This window comes from Octopus sinensis, linkage group LG6 (assembly GCF_006345805.1).
Source record: "Octopus sinensis linkage group LG6, ASM634580v1, whole genome shotgun sequence".
In the NCBI taxonomy this organism is placed as follows: Eukaryota; Metazoa; Mollusca; class Cephalopoda; order Octopoda; family Octopodidae; genus Octopus; species Octopus sinensis.
The window spans coordinates 43514081-43527447 of NC_043002.1; the positions used below are offsets into that span (position 1 = coordinate 43514081).

General features: G+C 36.3%; 1 protein-coding gene across 1 annotated transcript in view; it reads left to right on the forward strand.

The window, feature by feature from the left end:
* LOC115213467 (b(0,+)-type amino acid transporter 1) overlaps window positions 1–13367 on the forward strand; it is a 188890-nt gene that overhangs the window by 102213 nt on the left and 73310 nt on the right. Inside the window, exons 5-6 of the mRNA XM_029782452.2 lie at window positions 1282–1381; window positions 10591–10635. Coding sequence (XP_029638312.1) covers window positions 1282–1381; window positions 10591–10635 — 145 coding nt within the window. The remainder of the gene's footprint in view (window positions 1–1281; window positions 1382–10590; window positions 10636–13367) is intronic.

The window sequence follows — 13367 nt, forward strand, 5'->3', positions numbered from 1 at the left end:
TTCAGTAACAACTTTAGCTGTGTGAATCAGTGCGTAATCATCCTGAAAGATTGCGTTGCCCTGCGGAAACAGTTCCGAAACCATAGGATGAATTTAATCAGATAAAATGATTAAATAGCCTTGACTATTAATTCTGCCATGAAGGGAAACCATTGGGCCGGCGGATTTCCAAGGTATAGCCCCCAAGATCATCACAGATCCTCCTCCATATTTAACAGTTGGAAGAAGACAGTCTGGGTCAAATGCTTCTTTTGGCCGTCTCGGCTGGTGGTCGGATATAAGGTAAAGGATAACTCGTCCGAGAAAATAACATTCTTCCACTGCTCTAGGGACCAATTCTGTAGGTATTTACTCCACTCTAACGTTTGCAACGTTTGTTTTTGAAAGTAGTGGTTTTCTGCTTGTAATCATCCCGTGAAATCCAGCTTTGTTCCGCTCCCGGTGAACAGTTTTTGTGAAAACTGGGTTTTCGGGGTGATCATTACGCTCTGCAGTAATTTTGGGAGCTGTACTTTTGTGATCCTTTCTAACAATTTGCGTAAGGGCCCGACGGTCCCTATCTGAAAGTTGTGTTTTCTTCCGGAGTTTTCTTTCGATGAGGAGGTTTTTCCCTCTTTCTCAAAGTCTGTCATTACTTTCGAAACTGTACTTCTTGATACGCCAAATATTTCAGCTGTTTTCGTTACGTTAGCCTGCCATACAAGCACCAACAATTTGACATCTTTGAAAGTTCGATAGACCTGTCATCTTAATGAATTTTAATTACCTTTTTCTGATGATATCTGAAAAGAAACAGCAATTTTAGCAAAACATATTAAACCACAAAAGTAATAAATAAAAAAACATGAAAATAAACAAGCTTTTGATTGTTTTATAGATATTTCAAAATTATGAGGCTATGATGCTAGGTGTTTCCATTATTTTGTCCAACCCTTGTGTGTGTGTGTTTATGTGTGTGTGTGTGTGTGTGTGTGTGTGTGTGTGTGTGTGTGTGTGTGTGTGTGTGTGTGTGTGTGCGTGTGTGCACACGTGTTTGCGTATTTTGAGTCTGTGTGTGTGTGTATATATAGAGAGAGACCTACGCACACGTACACACACATATTTATATATTTATATATATATATATATATATAATCTGAGCTCTCTACGCATTATTATCATGTCCATAATACTATCTGCTAGCACAAACATAGCCAATGTTTCCATTATGAATATTTTTAAGTAGTCGTCTAATAAATGATTATCCAACTTATTGTTTTCTTTATTTAATTTCGTTCCCAGGAAGTACAGAGTACATTATGGAAGGATTTGAAGATACTATCACTGACCCGTCAATAGTTGCATTGGCATTTTACAATGGATTGTGGTCTTTCGATGGCTGGTAAGTGTTCATAATTTTGTTTACATGGATTTCTGACAAAGAAAGATGGTCGAAAAGTGTAAGGAAAGATCGATGTGAAGGTTTTCTATCAACAACCTTTTCTGAAAGTTGTTAGTCTTGTAGAGGAAATGAAAAGTTTAAACGGGAAGCTTTACCGGGTAGTAAAAGTGACTTCTTGACTCCTGCATACATTTCACCCTTTGGTATATTGCAATTGATTTATCTTATTATTTTATAATCAGTCGGATTCCACCATAATTGACTTTTACTTTGTACATTGTTTCTTACTGTCAATGGTTTGAAACTGTGAATCTAATACCAGCTCAACAATTTTGCAATAATCAGACGTGTTCTTTCTTGTAGCATTACTCTTAGGCGTTTAAAATCTTAACAATTTGTTCTTTAATTATGTATAAGAATCAAAATAAAATTACAATTGTGTCATCCAACTGTTTGAGCTTTATTCAAAATATGTGCGCAGTCTTTTTCTAAGCAGGTTATCTATGATTTAGCTGCTTATCCGATTACTATCTCGGCTCCACTACAATTATACGAACTCATTTGTCTATGTCTCATATACCATAATCTAAACCTGACTGTTCAATTTACCGTACCTAGAAAGTAATCATCTGATTATTTCCCATCTCTATAGTAGAGTGACTTTTAATCATGTCACTGAATATCAATAGCTTTTTTGTTCTTTGTTCATGATTCCAGAACTGAATTTTATGCATCGATCAAAAGGAGCCATTTGAATGCGTAGCTATTAGAAACGCGGTTTCGTAACTTCTTTGAAAGTAGACATGCTAATTAATTCTTTATATACCTATTCCCGTTAATAAAGTTCCATTTTAGTGGTCATTGAATTCGCTTATTTTTACAAGTCACTTTAATCTTATAATAACAGCACTTGTTTATTAATCATTCGTTTTCATAACAGGAACATTTTTAGGTTATATTCAATATAAATTTCTGTCTTTATCTGCACTCGAATCACAAAGGTCTTTCGCAAGAGTGTTCGCGCATTCCTAATGCAATCAATTATTGTCCATTAATCTTACACTTGGAAGCGGACTGCTACTTAAAATTCGTGCTGTATGTAGATAGATCGCGTATACACAATAATTTCAGTGTTTTCAGTTACTGAGGATACTTTATAGAGGTAAGCTGCTTGTCAGTAAAGTATGCAGTCGTGTTTTGATATCTGCTTGTAATAGTTATTTCATTATCATCACTACTGTTATAAAAAGATCATATTTTTTTTTAATTCGCTGATCTATCTATGGTTAATCATCTTTTCATGGATATCACTGACTGCGAAGAAAGACAAAATTTTTAGTCAATTAAAAGCATACTATACAGTTAAAGGCTAGCTGTAAAAAAATCCATAACACAGTTTAAGAAGAAAAATCTATCTCTTGTCGATGACGAGAACAGGTAGTTCAAGAAATCTATGCACAGGTCAATTTTGTTTTGGATCTTTAGAAGGAAATATGTTGGAATTGTTCTATACTGATTGAGTAAACCTACGATCAAAAAACATTCCCCTCTTAACCACTCTGTCGTTTTGTATATCTAGAAATATGTTACCTAGTGTGTCCTTCCATTTATAAATTGAAATATGTATTGTAGTTTGAGAATGAAAACGAGAAACCTAGTGGCTAATATCAGTGCTAAATACAGGGAAGATAATTTTCAAACAAAATATAAATTAAGAAACAATTTTTTCCCGTTTATATATGTCGTGAGGTAGAATCGCAAAAACATCAGACGAAATATCTAATGGTATTAGCAACTACTTTTTATGCCCTAAATTGGAAAAAAATGAACTAACATTCATATCAGCTTTGCTCCTCTGTTATCTTTTATATTTTATTTGTTTCAGTCATTGGACTGCAACCATTTTGGGGTAGCTTTTTGAAGGAATTTAGTTCGACAAATCGCCCTCATTTTTTAAAGTCTGAGAGTTATTTTATCGTTCTCTTTATATATGTATGCCTACAGATACACACACGTGCGCGCGTGTGTGTGTATGTGTGTCCATATATGTGTGCGTGTGTCTATATGTGTGTGCTTGTGTCTATATATGTGTGCTTGTGTCTATATATGTGTGTATGTCTATATACGTGTCTGAGTGTGTGTGTTTGTGTGTGTGTGTGTGTAATTTTGGGGGTAAACGTTGGTGTAAATGTTTATGTATGTTGTGTCTCTCTATGATTCACAACATTAGCTGTTCGGCAAATAGATAACGATAAAATTAGTACCAAACTGAAGTGAATTAAATACTGAGTTTAAATGCTCGACTAAAACCCCTGATGATAGTACACTAGCTTGGCTGCAATTCAATGATGACAACTATTGAAAAAGAAAAACAGAATTAAAGAATTACAATGTCATTAAAAAAAGAAAAACTAGCTACAGCTACTTGCTGGAAGTCCTGATATTTTATTGATGTGGATTAAATGTTGCGACAACTTTCGCACCAAACAAGATTAATAAATGAATGAAAAAACGCAAGCTTATAAGAACGAATTTCAAATTATAATTGCTGTATTTTCTCACCAACATTTGCTATTTCAGTGATTTATGTGTTATTAAGTAGAGAGAGAAAGAGAGATAGCGGGTAACTTTCAAACTCACGTTGTAATCTATAAAAGTGAAAATCCTAACAAGCTTTAACTTATATTCTATACAAAATACTACTTTTCTTCAGTGTTAAGCAGAATTGACATTATCGAAAATTCACCCGCAGATATGCCACCTGCTTCGCGAGTCAACCATTAACCATTTATGCTGTCAGCCGACTGCTAGAAATTACAGCCATGTTACCACGTTATAATACCCAACTGGTTTTAACAAGAAAGAGACATATTGAACAGAGTAACCATAGAAATCTCTAAAATACGTATACTCACGGCTAGAATACCATTGGTATATTCACAGCTCGCTCGACTAGGACCGTTCTGAGATTAAGCACCACAGCAACCATTTGCACGTTACACCTTGATTTTAACTAAAATGCAAAGTCGTACCTTAGAAAAGAATAAGATAATCGTGGATAGAACCTAAATGATCAGGAGCTGGTTAGCTAGTTAGCCGAGGTCTTCAACCTGGAAGTAACCAACAACAGCTATCTATATCCACATCGTTTTCTTTACCCATTTATTTGTAGCAATTGTACTTTGCCTGTCCTGTGTATCACGTTCGATAAAACGATAGGATAAACGTCCTTCCCGAGTCATATAAACTCATAGGGACGGTTTCCCGGTTTCCGTGGCGTATAAATTCCCCCATCTGGACGAGACGCTGGTCTGTCGCAGGTACAACTCATTTTTGCCAGCTGAGTGGATTGGAGCAACGTGAAACGAAGAGTGTTTTGCTCAAGAACTCAATGCGTCGCCCGATCCAGGAAGTGAATCCACAATCTTACGACGACGAGTTCAACAACCTAACCACTACGCCACACGCCTTCATATCATATTTGATATACGGGACGTATTTACCTGGCGCCCATGCATCATGTGCGAAACACGCACTCAATGTTTTTCAACTACCGCAGGAGTGGCTCTGTGGTAAGTAGGTTGCTTACCAACCACATGATTCTTGGTTCAGTCCCAATGCGTGGCACCTTGGGCAAGTGTCTCCTACTATAACCTCGGGCTGACCGAAGCTTTGTGAGTTGATTTGGTAGACGGAAACTGAAAGAAGCCCGTCTTATATATATATATATATATATATATATATATATGTGTGTGCGTGTGTGTGTATGTGTGTGTGTGTGTTTAGGTTTGTGCGTCTGTGTTTGTCCCCCCAACATCGCTTGAAAACCGATGCTGGTGTGTTTACGTCCGTAACTTAGTGGTTCGGCAAAAGAGATCGATAGAATAAGTACTAGGCTTACAAAGAATAAGTCCTGGGGTCGATTTGCTCGACTAAAGGCGGTCCTCCAGCATGACCACAGTCAAATGACTGAAACAAGTAAAAGAGTAAAAGAGTACCTGAGTAACTTGGAATTTATGAAAGGAAAACGTTATATTAATCATAAACTGGACACAAGGGTTAACTAAAAGTCTAAAAACAAGCATTCTAGATAAGCTTAAGGAAAAGCTTTGAACAAGGCAAAGGATTAAAAATTGTAATTTTTTTTACTTGTTTCACTCATTTGACTGCGGCCATGCTGGAGCACCGCATCGAAGTGTTTTTGTCGAGCAATTCGACTCCAGTACTTATCTTTAAGCTTAGTACTTCTTCTGTTGGTCTCTTTGCCAAACCGCTAAGTAACGGGGACGTAAACACACCAACACCTATTAAGCGATGATGCAGGGACAAATAATATATAATGGAAGTCTGTCGGGGTTCGACAGTGACGTCAGTGACGCCGGAGGTGGGAGCGGAACCCAAAGGCGGACGCGCAGACGCGGCCACATGTTGGGCACGTAACAGCAGAAGTAGGGTTGGGGGTTCTCTCTTTTCGGGCTTGTCACTTCTGGTCCGGGCTCTTGAGGTGCTTTTCCTCGAACAGCCTAATACCCTTTTGGACAGCTGGACACCAGACGTCGCAGTCTGAGGCAAGCGATTCCCAGGGCTCAAGAGAAGTTTTCAGGCTGTCCTTGTCTCGCCTCAGTGGCCTTCCAGGGTTTCTTGCTCCAAAAGCCAGCTCAGACAAGTAGATCATCTTTGGTCGACGCGCGTCGTCCATTCGGACTATATGTCCGACCCACCGGAGCTGGGCCTCCATGATGAGGGCTTTGATCCCGGGCATTTCGGCTCTGCGAAGCACTTCAATGTTAGAGACTCTGTCCACCAAGGAAATACCCATGATTCGTGTGTGTGTGTAGGGACATGTCTGTGTGTAGGGACAAATACAGACGCAAAAAAGCACACACACACACACATTTAACATGACGATATGGAGTCATACATTAGTGTTAAAACAGTTGGTGACGCTCTTATAGGCGCAGGCGTGGCTGTGTGATTAAGAAGCTCGCTTTGTAACTGTTTCGGGTTCAGCTCTACTGTGTGGCACCCTGGGAAGTGTCCGCTACAGGAGCTCAAGGTCCTCAAATACCCCGTGAATAAATTTGTTGGACAGAAACAGAGGGTATTTGTGTTTTCCCCCCATCACTGCGCGGCTTAACAACCGGCTTTGGTTTGTTTAGACTCCGCATAACATAGCGCTTCGGCAAAAGGAACTCAACAGAATACGTACCAGAATTTAGAATAAGTACTGCAGTCGATTTGCTTGACTAAACTAGGTGGTGTTTCAGCATAGGCGCAGTCTGAAACAAGCAAAAGATAAAAGGTATATGTATGTATTTATATATATATAAATATACATATACATATATATATATATATATATATATATATATATATATATATATATATATATATACATACACGCACACACACACAAATGTATATACTCATAAATATATCGTGGTACTCAGTCGGTTACGGCGACAAGGATTCCAGTTGATCCGATCAACAGAACAGCCTGCTTGTGAAATTAACATGCAAGTGGCTGAGCACTCCACAGATACGGGTACCCTTAATGTAGTTCTCGCGGAGATTCAGCATGAAACAGAGTGCGACAAGGCTGGGTCTTTGAAATACTGGTACAACAGAAACATGAAGAAAGAGTGAGAGAAAGTTGTGGTGAAAGATTACAGCAGGATTCGCCACCAAACCCTGCCGAGCGACGTGGAGCTTTAGGTGTTTCGCTCATCATACACTCACAACGCCAGGTCTGAGGATCGAAACCGCGATCCTTTGACCTAGAGTCCACTGCCCTGACCAATGAACCATTGCGCCTCCATACACACACATATATATGTGTGTATATATATGTATGTATGTATGTATGTATGTATGTATGTATGTATGTATAATTATGTTATTATTATTTACAGATCTATATCTATCTATCTATCTATCTATCTATCTATCTATCTATCTATCTATCTATCTATCTATCTATCTATCTGTCTACCTACCTATCTATCTACCTATCTATCTATCCATATATATATATATATATATATATATATATATATATATATATATATAAAGTTAATCCAAACAAGAAAACAAAAAGACAACAACGCGAGGATGTGGAACAAATAAAGTATTATTGGGCGCTCAGGAAGAAAGGAAGAAGGATATAAATATATATATATTATATATATATATATATATATATAGATATATATATATATATTATATATATATATATATATATATATATATATATATATATATATATATATATATATAATATATATATATATATATGCGTGTGTGTGTGTGTGTCTTTTTTTTTCTAACAGGCTAAGCAGCTATGAAGAAACTCCTTCTCTGGCCAGCTGCATTCAAGATTATGAGCAGATATACTGGCTGAGCAAAACATTATAAAGTGGTTTGACCCGTTAAAGAGGTTTTTCAAGTCTGAAGTATCTTAGTAGTGGATTACGATGAACTTGATGACTGGAAAGATATAAAAAAATTATTGACGTATCAGGTTCAACGTCTGCTTTGAAAACTTCTTCTCTTCTTCTCCTTTCTTTCTGTTTTTAGTTTGAGCAAACGTTTCTGTGCGTGTTTTAGAGGAATTAGTTAGTGTCATGCTATCATTATTCAGATTCAACCATGTGCCAGCTCGTTTGTTTCGAAAACCAATGAAATTTTAATAATATGCACCAAAGTGGCGTCAACAAACATGCATCCACTTTATCTCTCTATCAAACAGAAAAAAAAAAGATATTCACTAGAATACACATAGGGACAATTAATCATACATTATTGTTTTCGTATACATCTATGTACCTGTAATATTCTTAATCAGATATTGGAGAAATAGTATTGTTGTTGATGGAGATGTTGTTATTCTGGTTTACAGTCTCCCCTTTTTTCCCAACCTTATAGCAACATTTATCTTGACCAAACTCAAACCCTATTTTCTTTGAAAATGTTGTAATCAGGTCAAGGCGCTTTTTGATCTCATTCATATTCTTGGAATACAGTTTCATGTCATCCGCAAAGAAACAGTATGTTATTTAATATCACTGTTTCCTTGACACTTCCTTAACATGAATAACAATTGGTTTACAGAAAGTGTAAGCAACATCATAGAGAGGTTGTCTCCTTGGAATATACCTCTGCGATTCTGTATTTTATCAGTGACTTGCTTAAAAGCTGCACTCCGTGCGGGCTTTTCAGCTAGCTCCCACGGTGGACTAATTAGGCCTGCGGTTCAAAACTAAAGAGAGCTAGATAGCATGGCTATAATATGTCTATAATGACAATATGTTCCGGTGGTGTTTGATCAGAGGTTAAGGACGGATGAGAATTCTGCAATGCAGTCAGTCTATTGTTCCGGTTCCAACTTGAATTCCAACTGTTGGCCAATTTGTCCCAAAGGTCTTTATCTCAACGTAAAATTAGCGAAGCGAATGTCAATTATCTTTCCCTTGATCTTTAACGTCATGTGACAAACGCCAAGCAAGATGGCGTGAATCAGCCAAGCTTTACCTGCTAGAAATAGCAACCCAAATGCTTTTAAACCAGATCCCAATTTTGAATATTCAACAACCAAAAGAAGGACAGACTTTCAATCCTGGGATCATTCTGATTCCAAAAAGGTGTGATATGCCTACGTAGAGAAAATGTAGACTGTGATACAGAGGTCACAAGCATACAAACAGAATTTCGCTTTTATAATTATAGTTAATACTCTCACTCCCTGTATTTAATAAAATCAGGTCAGCTATAGTGTTGACTATTCTCACTGGAACTTTACAAGTCGAAGGGCTTCTAACATCCATGAGTGTGGAACAGTGCCAAAGGCATGTATTGTAGCCCAGCCACAATGAAACTAGGTTCTCCCGCACCTCTGACATTACAGTTTTGTTTATCAACAATTGCTCGGCATATCCCCAGATGTAATTATGCATTTATTTGTGTGTGTATGTATGTATGTATGTATGTATGTATGTATGTATGTATGTAAATAATGAATCCGGTGTTAAATACGTTGACACCTTAACTACTGTTTGTCACGCAGATAGTGTCTGTGTGTAACTTAATAGCGAAACAATCAAAAGTCAATTTGGCATCCAAAGCATGTTTTAATCTATTTCACACGTCCTTTCTATCAGCGTCCTTTCGTTATCTTAACGTACGAGACAATATATAACGTCAGTCATAGCTTTTCTTTTGTAATGTGAGAGCGAAGATATACGTGATAAATAACCACAGGACATAAATATATACTTGGGTGTTTTTTGCTTTGTTTTTCTTACATCGAATCTTACCTGCAAAACATTCGTCTTTCTTAAGTTAAGGTTAATAAAACCAATATCAATTATACTCTAGATTTCATTCGGTGTTCTTTGACATTCACCTAAATTTGAATGATCTTCCTGACGCCTAGTTGAACAAATATAAAAATCTTTCTTTCGAAAATTTAGCAATCTGGAAGACAACTTGGTCGACGCACACATACATAATATGTTACTGGAAATTTGTTTATGTAACTTTTATCTCTTTTATCTTTTACTTATTTCAGTCACTGGACTGCAGTGATACCCTTGAAGGGTTAAGTTGAACATATCGGTCTGAATATATTTTTAAAGTCTGGTTCTTCTTTCGGTCACTTAGGGCGAACCGCTAACTACGATGACGGTAGAGAGACAAACACAAAGGCGCGTGCGTGCATACACACACACACACACACATATATATATATATATATATATATATATATATATATATACACGATGGGCTTCAACACAGTTTCCGTCTAAAAAGTTCTCTCACGAGGTCAGCTCGGGAACTGCCGTTTAAGACACTTGGCTAAGGTACCGTACTATAGCACTGAAACCGAAATAAACGTGGTTGCAAAGTGAACTTCTGAACTACAAGAGCGATTGTTGCAAAAAAAAAAAAACATAAAAAAAAGCTGTTTTAAAAGATAATATATACCATGTGGATATTTTAACTCCAAATGATAAATTTGTAAGATGTATACATAATACCAAACTTTTCAATGACATTTCAATTTCCTGAAATAGGAATAAGAAAATTATTAGTTTATTCCATATTTCCATTAAGAGTATATGACACAAAGTGTTGCTTACAAATATTAAATAAATCAATGCATGAAGAAGGTGTATTGTCAATTAACTATGTTTCTTTTTTATAATTTACAGGAATAACTTGAACTTTGTTACAGAAGAATTGAAGAATCCTTATAGGTTTGTATACAATTAATTTCATGTGTGTGCGTTTGTATAGTAAAATCATAAAAAGGAGTAGAGTGAATTTTTCGTGGAGAGTGGAAAATCGAACGTTTCGGACAGAGTCCTTCTTCGTATATACATATGTACTTTTTAATAAGGATAACTCAATGTGTGTTGTACTGAACATTCAGTTCCGTTACTATCTTAGATTTTCGGATTGATACACAAGTATATGCTTGAATTTCATATCATCAAGAGCATTTCTTCCCACAAAAATTGTCTAGAAAGTTTTGGGAGCTTTAAATCCCGGTGTTTATAAGCATGCAGTGCCAGAAAAGTTCAGTTAGATCAACATTATACACTTGTTCTGATGGGCAGCCTTCTTCAGAAATCATTTTCTATTTGCATTGGCAATCTCACCAGTCATTTTAATGCTGCGTGAATTGGTGTAACTTTTAAATATTTCAAAATAAATTTTACTAAACAGAAAGTTTATGTCCGAAGCTGCACCCGCCTTCATTCGCAATTTATCAAAATAAGCTAGCTTTTGCTTCATTGCCCGTTGTGATTATCGGTATGTGTCCAGCCAGGTACGTCGTCTCTAGGGTAGGGTGTTGGCTGATGATCACAGGGCGGTGGGTTTGATTAGTGGACTGGGCGGCGCTTTGTGTCTTTAAGCAATACACATCATTTCACGCTACTTTAGTCTACTCAGCTGAAAATGAGAACCAACCTAATGCTGGCTCAGGCCTTTCTACTCTCATGTGCCAAATCGACGTCTCACTAGATAAAGCGTGTGAGAACCGAGAGGTATTTATGTCAACTTGCAACTACATTAGTTCATTTTCATCACTAGAAGATAAAGGCTGGGATTTAAGTGTCATCCTTTAGATCGACACCCGCATTCAAAAGTCTTTCCATTTCTAAAATCATTTCATATCTATAAAAATCAATGTCTAGGCATTAAAAAAGTATTTTGATTGAGCGGTTGACTTAATTTTGTGTTTATTGCACACAAGAATTGTTCTCACTATAAGTGTTGGATTCTTTAACATTTTTACAATGTAGCTGAGATTTACCTCTGTATCATTTTTTTCTTTAACGTCCAACGTTTATGACGCATTTTCGCACACCTACTCTTTACGTATTTGCAAAGAAATGAAGGCAAAACGGTGATAGGCAAGAAACTTACCCCAAATAACAGTGAGCAGTGATGGTCAAAATCGGTAAAATGAGTGATAATCTTATTACCACAGGTACAATAACAGAAATGATAAAATGAAGAAATGGAGGAATGAAGTCGAAGTATGTGAACTGTCCTGTGTAGAAGACAGTACAGTATGGTTAAAGTCGGTAGGAAGACCTAGATCGTTTGAACTGATGCATGTACAAACATGTTGGAGTGCGGAGGTCAGAGGGAACGGGGAGAAGAGAAGTGTTGGCAAGAATATTGAGATCACTGGAATATATGATCAACCAGATTGTTGAGAGCAGGGAAAAATAAATAAGCATGTAATGAGGGCAGGTGTTAACAGAATTGTTAAATACAATGAAAAATAACAAAGTTTGTTGAAAAGAAATAAACAAATTGCAAGAATTGAATTAGTAGACTGTGAACAATTAACATGTACAAAGAATTGAGAGAGATGTTAATGAAACAAGCGACAGATATATTCAGATCTCTCACCAGTTTTATATTATTTGTAAATATAATTTTTATGCAATTATAAATTTTATGTATATATAACGACCGTTTTGGTTGTTAAATTTTATCTTAATTACCCATAGGTCTTCACGAGGTTGTATTTTGAAATAAATGGCCAAACATTATACAATTTCTGTAAATGCAAAGTTTTGTAACAAGAGTTGCTACAACCTGAGAATAAGTATGGGAATGCATATGTCTATGTGTTATCACGTATTAAGTTTTGTAATACCCAAATTTCTCTTTGCAATAATAACCTCATAAAATTATAAATATTTTCTACTTGCTTTCCAGTCATTTGGTTGATCCTATATTGTGTGCTTGAGAGTAATAAGATTTTTCTTGTTCTGACTTGAAATTCAACGTGTAGAGAGCTTAACCTTTCCTCTAATTATATGTGTTCGCGTATGTCTACATTCAACTATATACATGTGTATGTCATTATCCAGTTTATTTCAAGATTTCTTGCCAATATAGAAAGAACCGGTTTCTAACCTAGATCCAAGGCTTCTTCGTTGGAATTTCAACATCAACAACAGGGTATTTTTGTATGTATGTATGTATGTATGTACGTATGTATGTACGTACGTATGTATGTATGTATGTATGTATGTATGTATGTATGTATGTATGTATGTAGGTAGGTAGGTAGGTACAAACTATAAATACATTTCGTCAAAATCATTTCCAAAGAATTATTTCATCACTCCTGAGCATGGTCCTTTTCTTTTTAAAAAATAATTCCTTATAAATTCGCTGGCTTGAAACCCTATATTTATTTCCAAAAATATTACCCAGGACTCCTGTCAGCGGCGTCTTATGCGAGGTCTTCTTGCAGTTTTGAGAAATAATATGAAAGATAGGTTGAATTTCCTTAGCTCATCAATCTCTGTCTTTCTTTCATAGGAACCTGTCATACTTGGACTAATATTGGTTTAACAATATGGAAATATGTTAGAATTCTGAGAAGCCCATTGGTTTTATCTGTCCAAGAAGACTTCCTGTTACCAATTGTTTTGTTTTTTTCATAGGGGCCATTTTC